General features: G+C 44.1%; 1 protein-coding gene across 3 annotated transcripts; it reads right to left on the bottom strand.

Annotated features, from left to right (window-relative positions):
- Window positions 1–331: 331 nt before the first annotated feature.
- On the bottom strand, window positions 332–21,519 carry LOC134339317 (forkhead box protein D2-like). Of its 3 annotated transcripts, none has more exons than XM_063035720.1 (2): window positions 20,326–21,519; window positions 332–434 (listed from the first exon to the last, which is right to left on the bottom strand). In XM_063035720.1, exon 1 carries the CDS (start codon window positions 21,278–21,280, stop codon window positions 20,345–20,347), a length of 936 nt encoding a protein of 311 aa, XP_062891790.1. In that variant the 5' UTR covers window positions 21,281–21,519; the 3' UTR covers window positions 332–434; window positions 20,326–20,344. The 3 variants fall into 3 exon arrangements, with proteins under 3 accessions (XP_062891790.1, XP_062891789.1, XP_062891791.1); XM_063035719.1 differs by lacking the exon at window positions 332–434 and adding an exon at window positions 14,952–15,328; XM_063035721.1 differs by lacking the exon at window positions 332–434 and adding an exon at window positions 17,516–17,570.
- Window positions 21,520–23,670: the final 2,151 nt, after the last annotated feature.

Here is a 23,670-nt window from a genome sequence, read left to right as displayed (position 1 = left end):
TGGCCAGTCTGTGGAATTCGTTGCCTGATGGCTGTGGAGGCCAAGTCATTGGGTACACTTAAAGTGGAGGTTGATAGTTTTTTGACTAGTAAAGGCGTCAAAGGTTACGGGAAGAAGGTAGGAAAATGGGGTTGAGGGGAATAAGCCATGATCGGATGATAGAGCTGACTCGATGGAACGAATGGCCTAATTCTGTTCGTATGTCTTATGGTCTTACGATCTTGTGGTTTCACAGTAATCACCTTCTGTTAGTGGGCAGTGATTTTTAACAAGTGTGCGGGATGTTAACGCCAATCCTCAGCGGTAAAGTCGATCCCAATTGTTTCCTCCCGGCTGGTGTGATTATTGGCATATCTGAGACACGAGGGAGTGCAGATGCCGAAATCTGGAGAGCCACGAAATCTGCTGGAGGAATTCAGCGGGTCAAGCTGCATCTGTGGAGGAGGGGAGAGGGATTCGATGTAATTCTCTCTTTCTCTCTCATTCTCTCTCTCCCCTCTCTCACTCTCTCCCCCTCCCCCTTTCGCCCCTCTCCCTCACTCACCCCCTCTCCCGCCCACTATCTTCCTCTCCCTTCTGTCTCGTCCGTCTCTCACCCTTCCCCTCTGTCCACCCCCTCTCCTCTCCCCTTTCTCTCGCTCCGTTTCTCTCTCACCCCCTCTTTCCCTCTCCCTCCCCCCTCTCTCTCGACCGTCTCTCACCCTTCCCCTCTCTCCGCCCCGTCTCTCCCTCTCCCCCGTCTCTCTCTGCCCCCTCTCCCCTCACCCTCTCCCTATCTCTCTATCTCTCTCGCCCTCTCTTCCTCTCCCCATCTCTACTAACTACAAATAACTGAAGTCCCCCTCTGCAGAATTTCCCCCATGTGGTTGTGTCGCATCGTGGCCATTCACACACAGTATTAAGTTGTTAACTCATTGCTTTTTGTGGTTTTGTTTTACGTCGAACAGAAGGCCACAGGAACAGATCCTTTGGCCCATGATGTCTGTTCCATCCATTATGTCAAATTAATCCCATCATATCCGTCTATTCTATGCATGTTCATGAGTGTGTCTAAAAGTCTCTTCAACGCCACTATCATATCGGCCACCCTGGCAGATCGTTCCAGGCGCTCACTGATCTCTGTGTTTAAACGTTCCCCACCCCTCACCATAAATGCAGGCCATGTGGTATTTGACATCTCTGTTCTGGGGAAGAGTCGCTGACTCACTTTCGGTTTAATATGTCGCACGCATATGGAAACAGAGTGGAATGCGTCGTTTGCGTTAAAAACCGACACACTCTCGGGACGTGCCGGGGCAGCCCACAGGAGTCGCCACACATTCTGGTGTCAACGTAGCATGACCATAAAGCTCGGCACAACAAGTAACAACACAGCAAGAGCGAGACTTTGCTCCCTCTCACACGGACAGTCCTCCAAACTCAAAATGTTATAAAACTTTACCCGTTTTCCCCTTATCCCCCGATGCTGTGTAAGAGTGACTTGCATTGTTATAGCACCTAAGGGCTCTGACAATTTTCCACGTGGACTTCCAGAAAGGGAGGGCAGGTAAACACGCACCAGTCCTCACTGAGGGGTCAGCGGAGTTAAAAGGTGAGCCGCTAAGATCCTGTGCGTCGACATCTCGGAGCATCTGTCCTGCACTCCACGCGATATCGCGATTTGCGCCGTGGCGAAACAGGGAACCCAGCGGTTAAACTTCGTAAGGAATTTGAGGAGGTTTTCTATGTCACGGAAGACTCTTTCAAATTCTACAGAAGTACAGTGGCGAGCATTCTGACTAGTTGCATCGCCGCCTGTTGTGGAGGCTCCGACGCAGGGATAACAAGAGACTAGAGAGCCAGGCCCATTAGCGGACTCAACTCTCCCCACTACCGAGGACATCTTCAGGAGGCAGCATCCATCAATAGGGATCCTCTTCTCACCTCTACAATCGGAGATCAGACACGGGAGCCTAAAATCACACACTCAAGGATTCGGATTCTTGCTCCCCACTCCCCGCCTTCCATCAGTTTTTTTTAACGATCCATGAGCCCATGGGCACTACCTCGCCCTTCCCTTCGTTTTGCGTTATTTATTTATTTTGTAATTTGTGCCGTTGTACTATATTGCTCCAATAAACAACAAATTTCACGTCATCTAGCACAGTGAGAATTAACCGGATTCGAAGTCTGGTTTAGTTTAGTGCGGGATTAGTCAACGACTCTTGATGTGGTGTCATAGAAGAAATACATTTGTCTCTCTTTGGCATTCCGAATCTTTCCCGATTTTAGTGTATTTTAATTTAAACGCCCCCAGGCATATTTTTATTTTCTTTGCTTTTCTGTTTTTTTTTTAAACTGGGGAGGCTTCTTATCTAGGTACAGTAACACGAAAAGAGAAGCAGGGTCGTTCCGCAGATCCAGTCGGCTGAGCAGAGTGGACTGTTGCCAGAAGGCACCGTTGGACTGATCCGCTTGCCCAGTGCGGCATTTCACACCTGTCAGAAAAACATCTTTTCCCCTGTATTTTTTAAAAGTCGATGACTTCCGTGAAATGCTCAAATTCCCTCTCCGGTGGGCTCGACACGTTTAGGAGGAAATCTTGTGTCGACAACACTGGCACGGAAAGGGGTTTAGTTTCCGAAGAGGTGGAGGAACGAGAAAGTGTGAAGATAAGCTGTGGCAGGATGAAGGGAGATAACTGGGCGCAGAATTAGTGGGAGATGCGGTGGTGAGGATTGGGGGAAGGGATTTTTTAAAAAACAAAATAAGCTTTATTCGTAATTAAAAACATTTTTGCAAACATAAATTGTACAATGTGCTTGCATTCTTGCATGCACAGTTTAAGGCCCCCTGGGGTAGTACATTAGTACCATAATTGCGCTGTTTCCTCACCCAACCAGGTCCCTTCCTGCCCAGTAGCTGTGGTCCTTCCCAACTGAGCCCTTGCGGTGGCTACACTGAGTTTCAGAGTGTCCCTCAGCACATACTGTACTCCTGCAAACTGGAGTGTGCCAGTCAGCAGCATTCCTCTACGGACATCTCGATATGCTGGTAGACCACTGTTCCTCTTGAAACGTAGACTGATCATTCTCTTCCACAGATGTGGCCTGGCCTCCAGCATTTTGTGTATATTGCTCTGGATTTCCAGTATCTGCAGAATGGCTTTTGTTTATCAATAGACATCTGTTTTATAATGAGGTGATTAAAACTGTCCACCATTCAATACCTCTTCTAAAGTAGGTTTGTACAACTTCCCTACTTTTCAATTCTTATCATCCAGTAGTAAATCCACATAGTGTCATGGAGCACTACAGCACAGAACCAGGTCCTTCAGCCCATCTAGTCTGTGCCCAACTGTTATTCTGCCTAATCCGATCGAACTACACCTGGAACATAGCCCTCTAAACGCTTCCATCCATGTACTTATTCAAACTTCTCTTAAAAATGAAAATCGAACCCACATCCATCACTTCCACTAGCATCTTGTTCCACACCCACATCACCCACCGAGTGAAGAAGTTCCCCTTCAGGTTCCCCTTAAATAGTTCACCTTTCATCCTTAACCCTTAAATGTTGGTTTGCTTTCTCGACTTCTGGTGGCTGTACTCCAAGGCCTCTCTGTTCTCTTCTCCGCCAAGCTTACACAAAATGAAGCCTCCCTGTTCTTCCTGCCCAAGAGTTGTGCCTCCCATTTACCTGCATCCAACTTTCTTTGCCAATCATTTGCCCAGAATGTGTCATCCTGTAATGACTGTCCTGAAACCTGATACACATTCATTCTGTTACTGGTCCCAAACAACTTTTCAGGCATTCTTTCTTCATTTATGAGGAACGTTGCTGAAAGTATTTTGAAAATCTAGATTCATTGAAGTATATCTACTCCACAACTATTGTCCCTTGGCTTTGTTACCTCTTCAGTAAATCCAATGAAGCTGGCTAAGCATTATTTTCCTACTTACTACATCATTCATTTCTCATACTGTAAAAAAAAACAAACATCTGGAAGAACTGCCCAAATGAAGAAACTCAGCTGAAATGTTGACTGTCCATTTTCCTGTACAGATACTGCCTGGCTCACTGAGTTCCTCCAGCAGAGGACTTAATGATCTGCAGTCTATTGTGTCTCTGTTGTCATCTTTCATTGTTCATCTATCCTCTCCTTCTGCAGGGATTCCACTGGTTTTCCTACCATTAATAGCAAGCTGGTTGATTTACAATTCTCTGACATATGCCATACCTCTTGTCAAAGGCATCACATTCGGTACCCATCCGTTCATAGGCATTACACCATTTATAGGAAGTTTTAAACTTGTGTAATACTCTCTTTGCTGTGTCTTTTCTAGATTCTTTAATACATGGAACAGGTTTCCTCCAGCATCTTCTTTGTTTGAAGTCTATTCTATTTTCAGTCTGCTTGTTTGCTTACTCACCTCATTATCAAATGTCATATCCATCTGTTTTATCTCTCTGGTAAGAATTGCATTGAAACAACAAATTTACACTTCTGTCTACTTCTTTCATTATTTGAGTCATCATGTTGTCTTTATATTAAGACAACATTCCCTTTTCAACCTTACCCTTTATACTGATGTCTGTAAAACATTTTCCTCTGTTTCCTACTTAATACACAACAAAGAACAATACATGACAAGATCAGGTACTTTGGCCAAGATGTGCTCATCTAATTGAGTGCCTAACTAATCACTCCTGCCTACACAAGTCCATATCTCTCCATTCTCCACACATTCAAGTGCCCATCTTTCTATCATACCTCCCTCCTTTACTATCCAGCTCAGAAAGAAGCCCTTTGGCCCATTGAGTCTATGCTGTGCTTTGAACCAAGCTGGAGCTGACTCCTGCCCTACTTCTCATTGTGAGAGAAGCTAATTGGGCAGATCTGGCAAAGAGCCAGTACAATCCTGAAGGGCTGAATGGTCTTTCCCTGCCTCTACCAGCACCCCTGGAAGGGTGTTCCATGCATCCACCACTCTGTGTAAAAAACCTACCTCTGACATCCCCCCATACTTTCCTCCACTCACCTTAAAATTATGCCCAGTGGTATTAGCCATTTCTGCTATCCACAGGATCAATGCCTCTTATCTTCCTGTATATCTCTATCAAGTCTCCTCTCATCCTCCTTGTCTCTAAACAGAAAAGCCATAGCTTGCTCAGCCTTTCCTCATAAGACATTCCAGAGAGGATGTGCTGCCCGGGAACTCTGCAGTAGCCACCATGCAGTTGTGAACTTCTGAAACTGACCTCAGGGGTTTAGTAGCTCACTTGAAGCCAAACACATTGGCTCCACCACAACCATAAGACTATAAGAGATCGGAGCAGAATTAGGCCATTTGGCTCATCAAGTCTGCTCCACCATTTCATCATGGCTGATCCATTTCCCTCTCAACTCCATTCTCTTGTCTTCTCCCCATATCCTTTCATGCCAACTAATCAAGACCCTATCAACCTCTGCTTGAAATACACCCAATAAGCTTGACTCTACAGCTGCCTTTAACTACAAATTCCACAGATTCACCATCATCTGGTGAAATAGATTCCTTCTCAAATCTGTTCTAAATGGATGTCCCACTATTCTGAGGCTGTTCCCTCTGGTCCTAGACTCCCCCACCATAGGAAACATCCTCTCCATGTCCACTCAAAGTTCAAAAATCTAAGTAAAAATTTATTATCATGTCAGCATATCCAACCCTATCAAGGCCTCTCAACATTCTAGATTCTTCTAAATTCTAGTGAGTAAAGGCCCAGAGCTATCAAACGCTGCTCATACGATAAGGCTTTCATTCCCAGAGTCATTGTTGTGAACCTCTTCTGAACTCTCTCCAATGTCAACACATAATTTCTTAAATAAGGGGCCCAAAAACCGCTCACAATACTTCAAGTGGAGCCTCACTAGTGCCTTATAAAGTCTCAGCATTACATTCTTGCTTTTATATTCTAGTCCTCTCAAAATGAATGCACTTGCTTTCCTCAGCACTGACACAACCTGCAAATTAACATAAAAAGAAGTGGTCCCAACTCCAACCCCTGTAGAATACCACTAGTCATCAGCAGCAAACTAGAAAAGGATCCCTTTATTCCCACTCTTTCCCTCCTGCCAATCAGCCAATGCTCGTATCTTTCCTGTAATACCATTTGCTCCTATCTTATTAAGCAGTCTCATGTGAGAGAGCTTGCCAAAGGCCAACTGAAAATCCAAGTGCACAACATCTATGGATTATCCTTAGTCTATCCTGCTTGTTATTTTCTCAAAGAATTCTAACAGATTTGTCAGGCAAGATTTTCCCCTGAGGAAACCATGTTGACTTTGACCTATTTTATCCTGTGCCTCCAACTACCTTGAAACCACATCCTTAACAATTGATTCTAACATCTTCCCAACCACTGAGGTGATTTAGCTGCCTTCAGACCTTTCAGTTGTCTCCCAAGCATCTTATATCTAGTAATAGCAACTGCACTCAGTTCTGCCCACTGACACTCTCAAACTTCCGGCATACTGCTAGGGTCCTCCACAGTGAACACTAATGCAAAATACTTATTCAGCTCGCCCACCATTTCTGTGCTTCCATTACTACCTCTTCATCATCATTTTCCAATGATTCCAATATCTACTCTTGCCTCCCTTTTATTCTTCATATATCTGAAAAAACTTTTGTAATCCCTTTTGATATTGTTGGCTAGCTTACCTTCACGTTTCATCTCTCCCCCCCCCCATGCTTCTTTAGTTGCCTTCAGATGGTTTTTAAAAGTTCCCCAATCCTCTAAATTCCCACCAATTTTTGTTCTATTATATGACCTCTGTTTTTGCTTTTACGTTGGCTTTGACTTCTTTTATTAGCCATGGTCATGTCATACTCCCTTTAGAATACTTCATTGTCTTTGGGATGTATCTATCCTGTGCCTTCTGAGTTGCTCCCAGAAATCCCAGTCATTGCTATTATCCTTACCGGTATCCCCTTCAAATCAATTTTGGCCAACTCCTTTCTTATGTTTCTGTAATTCCCTTGACTCCACTGTAATACTGACACAGCTGATTTTAGCTTCTTCCTCTCAAATTGCAGGGATATATTCTATCTTATAATGATCACTATCTCCTAAGGGTTCCTACATGTTAAGATCCCTAATAAAGTTCAGTTCATTACACAACACCCAATCTAGATTAGTTGATCCCCTAGTGGGCTCAGCCACAAATTGCTCTAAATAGCCATCTTGTAGGTATTGTACAAATTCTCTCTCAGGATCCAGCAGCAACCTGATTACCCAATCTACATGTGTATTGAAATTCATCATGGGTATCATAACATTACCCTTTTGACATGTCTTTTCTATCTCCCATTGTAATTTGTAGCCCACATCCTATCTACTGTTTGGAGGCCTGTATATAACTCACATCAGAGTCTTTTTTTACCCTTTTAGTTTCTAGCTCTACCCACAAGAATTCTACATCTCCTGATCCTGTGTCACATCTTTTAAGGATTTGATTTCATTTTTTATCAACAGAGCCACACCAGCCCCCTCTACCTACCTGCCTGTCCTTTCAATACAATGTGTATCCTTGGATGTTAAACTCCCAACGATAATCTTCTTTCAGCCATGACTCAGTGATGCCCATGGCATCATCCCTGCCAATCACTAACTGTGTGACAAGATCGTCGACCTTATTCCATATTGCATTCAAATATAACACCTTCAGTCCTGTATTAACCACTCTTTTTGATTTTGTCCCCTTTTACACTGCAACTCATCCCACTGACTGCAATTTTGTCCTATCATCTAAGAACATAAGAAATAGGAGCGGGAGTTGGCCTGCTCCACCATTCAATAAAATCATGGCAGATCTGAGCATGGACTCATCTCCACCTACCTGCTTTTTCCCCATAACCCTTAATTCCCTACTATGCAAAAATATATCCAACCTTGTCTTAAATATATTTACTACTGAGGTAGTCTCCACTGCTTCATTGGGCAGAAAATTCCACAGATTTGCCACCTTCTGGGAAAAGCAGTTCCTCCTCATCTCTGGTCTAAATTTATTCCCCCAAATCTTGAGGTTATGTCCCCTAGTTCTAGTCTCACCTACATGGAAACAACTTTCCTGCCTCTATCTCATCTATCCCTTTCATAATTTTATATGTTTCTTTAAGATCTCCTCTTATTCTTCTGAATTCCAGTGAGTACAGTCCCAGGTGACTCAATCTCTCCTCATAGTCTAACCCTCTCATCTCTGGAATCAACCTGGTGAACCTCATCTGCACCACCTCCAAAGCTGGTGTGTCCTTCCTCAAGTAAGGAGATCAGAACTGCACGTAGTACTCCAGGTGTGGCCTCACCAGTATCCTGTACAGTTGCAGAATAACCTCCCTGCTCTTAAATTCAGTCCCTCTAGCAATGAAGGCCAACATTTCATTTGCCTTCTGGATAGCCTGCTGCACCTGCAAACCAACCTTTTGTGATTCATGCAGAAGCACACCTAATTCCTTCTACACAGCAGTGTGCTGCAATCTTTTACAATTTATATAATAACCTGCTGTTCCATGTTTCCTTCCAAAGTGGATGACCTCCCATTTACCAACATTGTATTCCATCTGCCAGACCCTTGCCCATTCACATAACCTATCAATACCTCCCTGTAGACTCTCTGTATCCTCTGCACAATTTGCTTTTCTACTCAATTTAGTGTAATCAGCAAACTTAGATACACTACACTTGGTCCTCTCCCTTCCAGATTGTTAATGTATATCATGAACAGTTGTGGGCCCTGCACCAACCTCTGCAGTACACCGCTCACAAACTGATTGCCAACCAGAGAAACACCCATGCATCACAACTCTCTGCTTTCTATTGATTAACTAATTCTCTATCTATGCTAATACATCACCTTCAACTCTATGCATCCTTATCTTATGGATAAATGTTTTATTGAACACCTTCTGGAAATCCAAGTAAATAGCATCCATCTGTTCCCCACTATCCACTGCGCTCGTTATATCCTCAAAGAACTCCAGTAACTATGTCAAACAGGACCTGCCTTTGCTGAATCCATGCTGTGTCTGCCTGATGGATCCATTTCTTTCCAGATACAGTACCTTGCTATTTCATCTTTAGTGATAGCTTCAAGCATTTTCCCAACTACAGATGTTAAACTATAGCTACCTGTCTTTTGCCTACATCCTTTTCTGAACAGTGACGTGACATTCGCCTTCTTCCAACCTGTTGGGACCTCCTAGAGTCCAGAGAATTTTGGTAAATTATCATCAAAGACTCAACTATTTCTGTCATTTCTTTCAGTACCCTGGGATGCAATCCATCAGGACCAGGGGACTTATCTATCTTTAGGCCAACAAATTTGCTCAGCACTGCCTCTTTAGTGATGGCTATTCTATCAAGCTCCTCGCCTCCCATCACATTCATAACATCTCTCTTCAGTATGTTAATGTGTTCTTCACCGTCAAGACCAACACAAAATGGTTATTTAAAGCTTTGGCCATATCGTCATTACCAAATATCAATTCCCTCTTTTCATCCTCCATGGGACTTACATTCACCTTTTTTGCTTTATATAATTATTAAAATTTTTACTATCCATTTTCATATTTTGTGCTAGTATATTTTCATAATCTATCTTCCCTTTCTTTATTGCTCACTTAGTGGTTATTTGTTACTTTTTAAAATTTTCCCAATCTTACAGTTTCCCACTACTCTTGGTGACTTTGTATGCACGAGCTTTTAGTTTGATGTCTGCCTTTACTTCCTTAGTTATCCAGGGCTGACTATCCCCACCCTTGCTGTCTTTGTATTTAACTGGAATACACTTTTATTGAGCATCCTGAAAAATCTCTTTGAAAGTCTTCCATGGTTCCTCAACCACCCCACCATATAGCCAGTTCTCCCAGTCTACTCTATCCACGACCCTAACTATGCAATCCACCAGGATCCATATCCCATCACGGTTCAGGTGGAGCCCGTCCCAGTGGAACAGTTCCCTCCTTCTCCAATCCTAGTGCCAATTTCCCATGAATTGAAACCCACTTCTCTCACACCAATCCTTCAGCCACACATTTAACTCTCTAATCTTCTTAACCCTGTGCCAATTTGCATGTGGCTCAAGTAGTAGTCCAGAGATTACCACCTTTTTGGTTCTGCTTTTTAATTTGGTCCCTAGCTTCTCAAATTCCCTCAGCAGAACCTCCTTCCTTATTTTACTTATGTTGTTGGCACCCACGTGGGCCACGACAACTGGATCTTTCCCCTTCCACTGCAAATTCCTCTGCTGATCAGATAAGATGTTCCGAACCCGGGCACCAGGCAGGCAACTCAGCTTTCAGGACACTCTATCCTCACGACAGAGAACTCTGTCTATTCCTCTGACTATACTATCCCCAATTACCACTATATTTCTTTTCTTACCCCCCTCTTGAATGGCTCCCTGAACTACAATGCCACAGTTAAGTAGCTCATCCTTCCTACAGCCCCCACTCTCATCCACACAGGGATCAAGAATCTCAGACCTAATGGACGAGCTCAAGGGCTGAAGCTCATCCAGCACTGTCTCTTGGATCCCACTACCCTCCTCACTCACAGTCATGCCCTCTTGTCCCTGACACAGACTAAATCTGTCTGACTTTCCTGACAGTCTCATAACACACTGCATCTGCTTGTAAACCAACGGCCCTATCACTTCAGTTCCCAGCCCCCTGGCAAATTAGTTTAAACCCTCCCCAATAGTTCTTGCAAACTTGCCTGCAAGGATATTGGCCCCCCTTGGGTTCAGGTGTAACCTGTCACTGGTCATATTTTCTCCAGAAGAGATTGTAATGATCCAGATACCTGTATTTGAAACCCTACCCCCTGCACCAGTTTCTCAGCCATGCACTGATCTGCCAAATCATCCTATCCTTACTCTCACTGGTGTGGGGCAAAGGCAGCAATCCAGAGATTACTACCCTGGATGTCCTGCTTTCAGCTTTCTACCTAGCTCCCTAAATTCTCTCTTCAGGACCTCCTCACTTATCCTCCCAGGTGCAAGTTCCTTTGACAAACCAGATCACTTAACAAGGAGCAATCAGCCTTCATTAAATCTCCAAATCCACAGCACATTGAGCCTTGAAGTGGATGGGTTACAGCAGCAGAAGCCAGTGAACATTCTGTGGCCATTTCATTTGGTACAGGAAATACCTAATAAAATTGCTATTGAGTGTATATTTCTTATTATAATTTATAGTATAATTTTTGCATTGCACAGTACCGTTGCTGCAAAACAACAGATTCTGAGAGTTATGTTGGTGATAATAAACCTGATTCTAATCACCACAGTGAGTGCTGGCAATGACTGAACCCAGGTAACGGTAGACTCCGTCGTGATGAGTGCTGTCAACGACTGAACCCAGGTGCGGAGGGATGGCAATATCCCATGTAGAGACGAAAACAAGAGGTGATAGGAATACCTACAGAGCATTGGTACATGACCGAGTGACACCATGAGACAAATCATTCTAAACACGAGGACTCTGAGCCAAGAGCGTTAAATGAGAGTCTGCTTTAAATAATTATAGAATGCGGAAAGCCCATGCCAGTCACAATTAACTTGAAGTCACAATCATTCAGAAAGCATAAGGGCTTAATGACTCTAGTTAAGACAAAAATGAGTAAATACAGGTGCTCATAAAACCTAGAGGGCCATTGACTATGGCAAGCCGCAGGGCTCATGGCATGGATTCTGATTCAGATTCAGTTTCTGTATCTGTGACAAGAAGACACCTGCACCTGTTTTACCTTTGTCGTTATCCTTCCTCAGCCACTCTTGTCTGGATGTGACTCCCGACCCACATTAACTCCAACTTACACATCGGTCCAGGAGCAATTGGGGATAGGTAACAAATGCTGGCATTGGCACATACTATGAGATTAAAATTTAAAGTTTAACTTTATTTGTCACCGGTACATTGAGATATATAGTAAAATGTGACATTTGCATCAGATCAAGCATGTTCTCAACTCACGAATGTCTTTGTAATATGGGAGGAAGCCAGAGCACCTGGAGGATACCCACATTGCCATGGGGAACAGCAAATGATAAACACATCCTGATGAAGGGTCTCAGCCCAAAACATCGACTCTTCATTCCTCTCCATAGATGCTGACTTACCTGCTGAATTCCTCCAGTGTTTTGTGTGTGTTACTCTGGTTATGGGGAGAACGTACAAACTCCTTTCAGACAGGGCAGGAATTGGACCCTGTTCGCTGGTGCTCTAAAGCACTGTGCTAACTGCTTTGCTACCATGCAGCCTCTGTCAAATACAGAAATGAAACTAAAACAGACAGCCAACAGGAAAAGTGGGATCAGTCTCAGTCAAGTGGGACCAGTATGGATACGATAGTTTGAATGGCTTGCGTGCCAGAAACCTGCATTCTAGAACATAAAGCAACAGAGGCAGGCCATTCGGCCCATTTTGTCTGTGCTGGCCATGTTGCCAATTTAAACTCGTCCCGTCTGCCTGCACATGGTCGAAATGCCTCCATTCCTTCTCTGTTCACCTGCCGGTCTAAATGCCTCTTACACGTTGCTGTCGTCTCTGCTTCTATCACCTCCCGTTGCAGCCCGATCCAAGCAGCTGCCATTCTCTGCAAAAAAAAAATTACCTCGCTTATCTTTCCCCCCTCTCACCATAAAACTCTACATTTTAGTATGATATATCCATCCTGGATGAAAAGGCCCTACCTAACCTTTCCACGCTGCCCATCATTTATGATGATACCCTCAATATGTAGGCTTGACTACCAGAACCCCTCTCAAACCACGGCCTCCCAATCAACTCTCCGCCACCATCATCACAAGATGAAAATGATTGTCTCAGTCTGGCCTGTTCTGAGTGAGAGGTCACCGTGTGAGAAACGTTCCTTCCGTAGGTCCGGGCTAGAATCAGACAAAAACAAACAAGTCCTGCCTTCATTTCTGCGCCAGAAAGCCGCTTTCATTTAACACTTTAATACATAAACCACTCATCTTCCCCGATTATACTGAGCGATTAATTTGCCGTATATTTGCCCTGGCGGTTTTTTTAAATCTTTAGTTACCTGTCATCCACCCACACTTTAAAAACACGATGGCAGTTTTGAGTGCCAACGCTGGGTACGTTCTCTTTCTTTTATATAAAAGAACATTTTGATAAACCAAGTTTTCTTCTGAATTACACTGGATAATTGAAGTGTACAGTCGGCCTTAAATTAACTATTTTTGTAAGCTTCTTGTCTGTCACCTTTGTGTGCGAGTGTGTTACGTGTGAATGCGAGAGGGAGAAAGAGAGAGAGAGAAATATGAACATGTCAGTGTGTTTGCGTGTGCGCGCGCCCATGTGTGTGCGTGTGTCTGTGTATATGTGTGTGTGTGTGTGTGTGTGTGCGTGTGTGTATGTGTGTGTGGATGTGTGGATGGTGCGTGTGTGTGTGTGTGCGTGCGTGTGTGCGTGCGTGTGTGCGTGTGTCTGTGTATATGTGTGTGTGTGTATATGTGTGTGTGTGCGTGTGTGTGTATATGTGTGTGTGTGTATGTGTGTGTGTGTGTGTGTGTGTGTGTGTGTATATGTGTGTGTGTGCGTGTGTGTGTGTATATGTGTGTGTGTGCGTGTGTGTGTATATGTGTGTGTATGTGTGTGTGTGTGTGTGTGTGTATATGTGTGTGTGTGTATATGTGTGTGTGTGTGTGTGTGCGTGTGTCTGTGTATGTGTGTGTGTGTATATGTGTGTGTGTGCGCGTGTGTGTGTGTATGGTGTGTGTGTGTATGGTGTGTGTGGATGTGTGTATGGTGTGTGTGTGTGTGTGTGTGTGTGTGGATGTGTGGATGTGTGATGTGTGTGTGTGTGTGTGTGTGTGTGTGTGTGTGTAACCTCAGTGTAAACGGATGGATGTCTGGAAATGTTCCGGGATTGGTTAGAGAGCCACAGTGGTTTAAACCATGTGAAGCCCGGCCAATTCTGTCTCCCGCTGGACAAGACACCTTCTCAGGACCTTTAGCTTCTCTCAGTTGCTTTAACGAAACATTCTTTTTACCTGACTCCCCGAAACCCTTCCGGATTCCCGCCTCAGTTAGACGACGGCTGGTTTACCTCCGAATTCTCTTGCCCCAGAACCAAGACAGCCGAAATCTCGACATAACCTGCTATTTCTGCCTGAAGTACCGCGAGGGTAACAGAACATAAGAACATAGAACAAACACTATGACACAGTATAGACCCTTTGGCGCAAAATGTTATGTCTACTCTAAAATTCACAGCCCTCATTTTTCTATCATCTTATTAACAGTAGGTAAAGCACGTTGCCCGTTCTAATAACGGCCCTCACGCATCTCAGAAAGCAACATACATCAAAGTTGCTGGTGAACGCAGCAGGCCAGGCAGCATCTCTAGGAAGAGGCGCAGTCGACGTTTCAGGCCGAGACCCTTCGTCAGGACTAACTGAAGGAAGAGTGAGTAAGGGATTTGAAAGCTGGAGGGGGAGGGGGAGATGCAAAATGATAGGAGAAGACAGGAGGGGGAGGGATAGAGCCGAGAGCTGGACAGGTGATAGGCAAAAGGGGATACGAGAGGATCATGGGACAGGAGGCCTAGGGAGAAAGACGGCAAGATCACTCACGAGTGCAAACTTTGAAATGGGACAGATCCCCTCGCAACAGCCTCCTCCCTGCGACTCTCGCCGACACAAACTCTAATACTTCTGCGTTCTATCCGAACTCACACAAAACCTCATCCGGAAAGCACGCCCTAGTCCTGACCAACGATTTCGTTCATAGAGAACTGCGTTCTTAATCCGTATCGCAAAATCAAACATCTCGATTTAGCTGAGACAATCCAGTTGCTGCAGAACTCAGCGCTAAAAGAAGAAATAAATCAGAGTGGAGATCGCACTATCGTTTAACAAAATTATCTTAAATTTTACATTGTTCTGTAAGTGTTTAAAAGTGTACCACACGCAGTTCGGGTGGCAGACCTTATAAAATATTTGCTTTAATAAACTAGATACAATAAATACTGAACGTAAGCTATTTCATATTGATACATTTTAATGGGTCGAAAAGGCGTGTAAGACTATGTAAATACCGCGAAGAAATAAAAATAATTTATACCGAACAGTACGTCTGGAACTGCTTCAACATCAACCATAATTAAACTCGGCTCCATTGTCGTTTCCGTTACAATATTTACACAGATTAATATTCGGCTGATTAATGACTCGAGATCAAATCATTTACTTTGTATCCTTGAATGGCTTCCCAAAACAAAATCCTTTGACGATATCAGAGAGGGCTGGGGGTTCAGCCTCGATTGTTCTCTTCTTCTGAAACACAACACAATGAACACTGTCATTGCAAACTCTACTAGTTTAAAGCATACATTGTAGCATTGTATACGTGTATAATAAGACCATAAGACCGTCAGACATAAGAGCAAACTTAGTCTATTCGGTCCATCAATCCTGTTCCGCCATTCCATCATGGCAGATTTATCTTTCCTTTCAGCCCCATTCTTCTGCCTCCTCTGCGTAAAATATATTATATAGTGTAATATAGTTTATATAATCGTTCGTGCGTTTACTACGTGCCGTGTCGTATGACATGGGTGATCATGGTCTTTCCATGATCATGATTGTTCTTGGCAAATTTTTCAACAGTAGTGGTTTGCCATTATCGTTTTCTGGGCAGTGTCTTTTCCAGACGGGTGGCCCCAGCCATTATCAATACGCTTGAGAGACTGTCTGCCTGGCGTCAGTGGTCACATAACCAGGACTTGTGATATGCACCAGCTGCTCATACAATCATCTACCACCAGCTCCCATGGCTTCATGTGACCCTGAACGGGTTGTGGGGGACTAAGCAGATGCTACATACACCTTGCCCAAGGGTGACCTGCAGGCCAGCGCAGGAAAGGAGCGCCTCATACTTTCTTTGGTAGAGAGGGATCTAGTTAGTAGGTAAATTGTATTGTGATTAGGCCGGGGTTAAATAGGTGGGTTGCTGGGCGTTGGGGCTCCAAGAAGCGGGTGGTCTGTTCCTCACAATATCTATAAATAAACTGTATCCTTGTAATACACATCAAAGTTGCCGGTGAACGCAGCAGGCCAGGCAGCATCTCTAGGAAGAGGTACAGTCGACGTTTCAGGCCGAGACCCTTCGTCAGTCCTGAGACGCTACCTCTTCCTAGAGATGCTGCCTGGCCTGCTGCGTTCACCAGCAACTTTGATGTGTGTTGCTTGAATTTCCAGCATCTGCAGAATTCCTGTTGTATCCTTATAATATATACTTAATTAAGTATAAAGCATAAACTATAAAGTAGTACATTTGAGTAATGTACACCTTAAAATACACTTTAATGTGTACATTACTTAATTTTACTACTTTATATGACTTTATAAAAGTATAAAATGGAGTTCACAAGCTGAGTGTATTTGTATGTAAAGTGGTTCCTGCAGTTTGTGATGTTTTCAAAATTTTCTTCGCAACCCTCTTTGTTCTCTTTTTGAGCTGATACAGCCTGTAGTTAAGAAGAGAAAGATTCAAGATTCAATATTGTTTAATATCATTTCCAGTACACACGTGTAAAGGAGAACGAATTAATTGTTACTCCGCATCCTATGCAGCTCTCGAAAAAAAAACAGAAGATAAAAACACAATAGTGAAAAAGTAAATCTAAATACATGAGATAGCTTGTAAACATAGAATGATTGTATGTCTATGAATTGACGCTAGGCACAGAAGTGCCTGTATATGAAATGACTGAGAGGAAATGATCAAATAGTAGTGGTGGTACGTTTGGAGGTGTGGGTTAGTGGGTCGAGGTGTTGATACGTCTTGTCGCTAGGAGGAAGTAACTGTTTTTGAGTTTGTTTACAGGTGCATATTAAAAGATCTGCGGGGCAACAAATCTTAAACACAAGAGATTCTGCAGACGCTTGAAATCCAGAACGCACGCAAAACCGTGGAGGAACTCAGCCGCGCAGGCAGTATCAGTCGTGATGAAGTGTCTCGGCCCGGAACGATGCTGCCTGATCTGCTGAGTTCCTTCAGCATTTTGTTTGTGTGTGTGGGGGGGGGGGGGGCAAGTATTTCTTTACATACAGAAAGTGGTAGTTGCTTGGAATGCGCTGTCGGGAGTGGCGATAGACGGCAATAGGACAGAGGCGGGTAAGAGTTCCAAGAAAGGGGCCTGAACGTGCAGAGAATGAAGAGATACGAACACAGCGTAGGCAAAAATTCAGTTATACACCGTATGTTTAATTATCGTGGGGTGAAGTCCTGTTCTTCCGCTATACTCTTCGATTCTAATACAGTAAAGTACGTGCGGAATTACGTACAATCTAACTCGGTACGTGTGAATAAGCCAACACTTTTTGTATCCCCTGGCCTGCACTGTGATTTCACCCACGGATTTTGCATGGATGCTGATACCTAAAGTGTAGATAACCGGGCGATTGGCGAATGCGGTAAAGACAAATAACCTCCCTTCATTGTCCGTGCTGAGCTCGGGTGCGGAGTGCATGCTTGAAATCCTCGGTCTCGTCTCAGAAAGAACGCTGATCCCATCTGTAGGGAGGTAACGGGTTGTTTAAACGAAACGTTACTCTGTAGTAGCATACTGGCGCGCGTACTGACTGGTTGCAAACTTCCACAAACCTCAGCTCATGAAGGACCACAGTATAGGGTTCTTCTGCTACTGGACAGGGATGGCCGGGTTGGGTGAGGAAAGCCCTCAGTTATTGTATTTGTATACCACCCAGTGGGCCACATGAGTGGCGGCAGCGTTACTGATGTGTAGGAATGTATTAGAACAGTTCTGAAAACATTGACAATGAATGTAAACAATGAAAGAGCCGTGCACGGTTAATTCTCGAAATTTTTATTTTGAATACAATTTATTTTGATTTAAAATAGTGATTTCTCTATTGTTCTTATTGCTCTAACTACCCAACAGTAATGCTGAGGAGTTGCAGAGGGGATTCGAATGGGCTGAGGGGGGATAAATAATATACTAAAGGGAAACTACAAAATGCATTAGCTATGCTCCATAAATCCACATATGGCAAGGGTACTGAGCCTCACGTGATAAACTGGGGCGGAATTGTCCATGAGAGGTTCTGACGGGGTCGTTGTGGAGAACCTACGTTCAACAATAGTGGGTCGGCCCACTCAACGCAGAAATAAGGCGAATATATTTCTTTCCCTATGAAATACGTTAAATTTTTGTTTGGAACTCTTCCTCAACAGGTGGCGAGTCTTTGAACACTTTTAAGGCAGAGACAGATCGGTTCTTGATGGGGAAAAGTAGAGGTGAAAAGTTACTGGGGCTAGAGGGGTCCCCGAGCAGATTACAATCGGATCAGCCACGATGTTTTCCAAATAGTGAAGCCGGTTTGAGGGCCGAATTGCCTCCTCATGCTCCTAGTTCGTACAAGACCCATAAGGCACAGAAGCAAAATTAGATCATTCCGCCCATCGATGTCTTTACTGTGCCGGCCGCAAATCGCTCAGGCCTCCTGCTCCATCGGAATTTAACAGATAATGCTGGCAGAATTCCCCGGGAATATATCCCAGATCAAAGGCACTGGGTTTTATTGGTTCTACTGACGATTCAATATTTATAATTCCTTCCTTAGTTCTAACTAACGGGTTGTTAATGAGTTGACATAAATCCCGAGATCCCTTTTTCCTCCGGCCTCGTCCCACCCAGACAACTCCTGACACGACAGCATCTCGTTCACAGTCGTTACCTTCCCCGACTTAATTAAAAATCAGGTGATTAAGCATTACATTAGCAGCTAACAAAACACACACACACGCAAACTTCATAAACCTGAAACTGCGCTTCCGAAACGAACCCCTTTGGTAATTCGATTTAAAACAGGCAGTTTCCTGTCTCTCAACATCAAATTCTAACATTTATCGTTGGAAGCAGGTTCCCTGTGAATTGAATATGTTGTGTAGATAACGCAGTTGCAGGAAAACTATTCACAGAGACGAAAATTAAATAAAATTCCGTTCTTGTCATCCGGGAGAGTGGGATTTTACTGCATTTCCAGAGTCTGGCTCTCAGCATTATCAAATACTTACCCGAAGATAGACCTACAGCCCACGATTTTAACCTACTCTAAGATCAATCCTACCCTTCCCTTCTATATGGCCCTCCATTATCCATGTGCCTGTCTAAGGATTTAGGAGATGGTCCTAATGTTTCCGCCTCTCCTGTGTGTTCCACGCACCCACCACTCTCTAGGTAAAGAACTTCCCTCTGACATCCCCCAATCATCTTAAAATGTATCTTTCTATTTCATAGTCATATCTATTTATGTATTTATTTTATTTATTATTTGTAAACGTCTTATTTTATTTTGTTCAGGTTTGGGATCATTGTTGGTGTGGGACACAAGAATCATTTGTCCAGTTGGTTCAGTAAAAAAAAAAGACCCCCCCCCCCACCCCACCGCCTCCGACATGGTTTACAACCAACGTTTGATCGTACTGTTGATTATAACAGGTGGGAATTTAGTTGTTGGCAATAAAATGCCAGCGACGTATTTTTGAAAACCCTCCGAAATAAATGAATCAAGTTTATGATGGATTAACACATACAAAGTGCTGGAGGAACTCAACAGGTTATGTAGCATCTTTGCAAAGAGATAGACATTTCGGGCCGAGACACTTGGTGAGGGCTGGAACGAAAGGGGGAAGAAGCCGGAAAGCAGAAGATGCCTCTTTCCTTTCCAACCCTAATAAAGAGGCTCATCCCGAAACGCCGACTGCTCATTCCACTCTATAGACGATGCCTGATCCTTCAGAATTTTGTTTGCGTTTCTCGGGATTTCCAACATCTGCAGAATCTCTTGTGTTTAGGGTTGTTATGGTGGCTTGAATTAAATTGCGGATTCTCCAAGAAAACGACGGAGCATCGTAAAGGGTTTCGCTTCGTGTCCTTAAAAAGTATGAATCAGATCATTCTCATCCAATTTCAGAACACTTGAAATATCCAGGCCGTTTGGAACATGACGTCTATTCCACCTCCCAATATCAGGAAAGGAATTCTCTCTAGCAAGAAGTCTCAGAATGTACTTTTGGTTTTGGATTCCAGTCAGGAGATCCATACAAAAAAAGATCATAACGCATTGGAGCAGCATTAGACTATTCGGCCCGTCGAATCTGCCTCGCCAATGATTTAATATCCCCGCTCAACCCCATTCTCTTGTCTTCCCGCTATTTTTATTATATTCCTTACATTGAATGCAAAGTCACAAACAAGAAGGCTCAGACGGCTGGTGTTGCTGCGGAATAGGTCGAATTATCTTACCTGAACGGTCAGGACTTCTTCAATAATGACTGTGGCTGAGATGGATTATCTTGTTTGCAAAGTTCGCTTCCTGTTGCAGGCGGTCATAACTTATGTTTAACAAGCTGTGCGAGGGGGAGAAGAGAGCGGAGAGCACAGGCAAGACGGGAGCCTGCCCCGTCCTTGGATAGAGAGGAGGAGAAGCGGGACTCATGATGCTATCTATTGAAAAGGTGGAGAACGGAGGGGACGCTTCCACCTTGACAGTCGGATGAGCTGGCGAGGTGGGGCTCAGGGGTGGCGGTAGGGGTTTCCTGGTCAGCTCACTCCCTTGGATAAGGGTGGAGAGCGAGGGGAAGATGCCGGCAGGATTAGGGATGGAGTAATGGTGATGAAAGGCCAGTGCGGGGTTGGGAATCTGGAGGCCGTAACCGTAAGGTCCGTAACCGAATCCGGGGAAGCGTCCGCTGTACTCCCTCAGTAACCCGTTCTGCTGTTGCCTCTTAAATCTCTTCCTCCTCCTCAGGAAACTCCCGTTGTCAAACATGTCGGCCGAGTTGGGGTCCAGGGTCCAGTAATTGCCCTTGCCCGGGTTGCCCGGCTCTCGGGGCATCTTGACGAAGCAGTCGTTAAGGGAGAGGTTGTGCCGGATGGAGTTCTGCCATGCCGGGAATTTGTCTCTGTAGTAGGGAAACCTGTTGCTGATAAAGTCGCAGATCTCGCTGAGGGTCAGTCGCTTCTTGGGGCTCTGTAGGATCGCCATTGTGATGAGAGCGATGTAGGAGTAGGGAGGTTTCACCAGCGCGTTCCTGCTCGGAGGCTTCACCTCCTGCACACCCGCGGCTGCCGTGGAGACGGTCCGACCGCTCTCTGAGTCCCTGTCCCCGGCACATTCCTGGCTCTCGTCTCCCACAACGTCGACGTCTGTCTCTTGCAAACCGAACGACCTCTCAGTCATTTCCGACGCCAGAGTCATTGTAAGTTGGTTAGTCTGCAAGTCTCCGAGTCCGTCGCTGCATGGAATAGTACTCCAAACAAGAGGAGAGAAAGACAACTTTTTAAGAAGGCAAGCGGACACATCCAGAGGGAGAGACCCACGCACACATCCACCCTTGAAAGCAGCCCAAGGTGAGAGTTCATCGGTAAAACATCGTTATTCTTGTTGTTGTTTGTCTTCCTTCTTCGGGGATAAGAGGCCCACGAGCTGCGAGAACAGCCCGCTTCCCACTTTAAATGCCCCGGCCCCACCACCAACCTCGGTGACTGACGTCAGCCAGGAATGCGGAGAGTCGGCAGCCACTCGGGAACTAATCATATGCCGCTTCGCCGCTTCCCGGGCAGGTCGGCTCATCGGCCCGGCATCCGCGCAACGACGGCCCGGTACTGATTTGAAACAAAAAGTAACTAGCAGCAGCAACAAGCTGGCATTCATAAAAGTTCAAGGCTCAAAGTAAATTTATTATTAAAGTACATATATATTGTACCGAGGTTTATTTCTTGCGGGCATTCACAGTAGGTACAAAAACACACAAAGATGGACAAGCAACCAATGTGCAAAGGACAATTATATAAACATAAAAATAATAAAACAAAATGATAATAATTAATAGTGCTGCGAACATAAGTTGTACGGTCATTGAAAATGACTCCATAGGTTAGAATCAGTTCAGTGCAGCGGTGAGTGAAGTTATCCATGCTGATTCAGGAGCCTGATGGTTGGAGGTTAATAACTGTTTCTGAACCTGGTGGTGTGGGACCTAAAGTTACTGTAGTTTCTTCCCGAAGGCAGCAGCGAAAAGTCTTGAATTTAGTCTACCCTGACCTCCCTTTCACTGTTAATTGTATTTACTCATTTAACTCTTATTGAATGATGGTTTATTTTATTTTCCTCGAATATACGGCGTAGAGTGTCCACAGTTAAATATAAGCATCTGCATTTTTTTTTGTTCCAGTTGCGCGATAGTCTAAAACGACGCCTGATTTTCTTTATGCACGTTCTGTTCGGGGCAAAAATCCGCCACGATTGCAAATTTATCAAGAACACAATCACCAAACACCCGAGATTTCGCCACACTCAGAACCAATCGTACCAAACTCGGTTCAAGTCGACTTAAATTAATTTCTAAAGTGATTTCAAAGCCTCTCTTTAAAAGTTCGCAACTAAAACACATCCAACGGGTAAATGAGATCGCGTCCAGGCAAGAAACAAAACAGATAAAAGATATTAAAAACAAGTAACACTTAATCTAGCCATCCAGCTGGTATGTCGATGTATCCACGAACCCCGAACACTAACTACCTTGTTATTCTCCTTTATGGACGATTTATTTATATTTGTAAATTACAGTAATTTGCTTAGTTCTGCTGCCGCAAAAGAAATTTCACGTCAACTAAATGGTTGCAAACCGGTTCTGATCGTCCCAACAATATTTAGTTTTTTAATAGTTGGAACTTGCTTGACACGATCACACTTTGATCCTTATAACTGCCCGAGACAGAGTATGGACAGGCAAACGCAACGCAGTGATTTACACTCGTGGAGAAATTACTTTTGGCCCCGGGGGTATCGAACAGCTATGTAACGAACTAGAGAAAACCTACTGGGAACGTGTTCGAAGAAATAACATGCTTTAGGAGGTTGTTATAAAACATTGGTTTGAGTCATGGTCCCGCCGACAGATGTAGACGTTCTCTGCCTGCACTCCGCCACTGCAGATATGGGTTTAGTTTCATGGGATCGGAATTCCTAAAATATGTTAGCAGCATCGCAGTAGAAGTTCCAGGCCTGGGAGCGGCTAGGTAAATTTAATTAAATTACCACTTTCCTTCAAAACAAAGCGGAGACTACCCTCGATACTTAAATGTACAATAGCTCTCGAAGAACAGGCAGGTAATGACATCGGCCCTATCTTTGGTAATGAGGGCGAATTTATGCACTGCTGTTGTATTTGAAATGATTGCATGATCAACGTTGTTGTACTGAAAGTCCTTTGGTGTTTTAGTTGCAGTATTTATTCCATTTTTTGTAATTTAGTAATCTTTTTATTCTCGCACAGTCCCGCTGCCGCTAAGCAATAAATTTCAAGACGTACTGCATATCAGTGACAATTCACCTGATTTTGATTCTGATCGAATCCACCTGTTAAACATCAAGGTTAATTTGTGACCGACTCATTAAGTTCGGCGGCGTTACCGGTTTTGAGTTCACTCTGTTATATTTCATTTACCTATCAGACAAGGATTTACAAACAAGGTGTAAACCAGTCTCTCTGTATTCAACGACCTTGTTTTGACGTTCGCAGTCCCATCCAATATTGCTGGTTACACACATGTCGCTTAACTTCAGTCTGAATTGTTAGTTACAGA

Source organism: Mobula hypostoma, chromosome 29 (assembly GCF_963921235.1).
Source record: "Mobula hypostoma chromosome 29, sMobHyp1.1, whole genome shotgun sequence".
NCBI lineage: Eukaryota > Metazoa > Chordata > Chondrichthyes > Myliobatiformes > Myliobatidae > Mobula > Mobula hypostoma.
Note: the sequence above shows the minus strand (reverse complement) of the source record. Positions and strands in the feature narration are given on the sequence as shown.

Coding starts and splice junctions, on each gene's coding strand:
- LOC134339317 (XM_063035720.1), bottom strand. CDS start 21,280: ATGACTCTGGCGTCGGAAATGACTGAGAGGTCGTTCGGTTTGCAAGAG.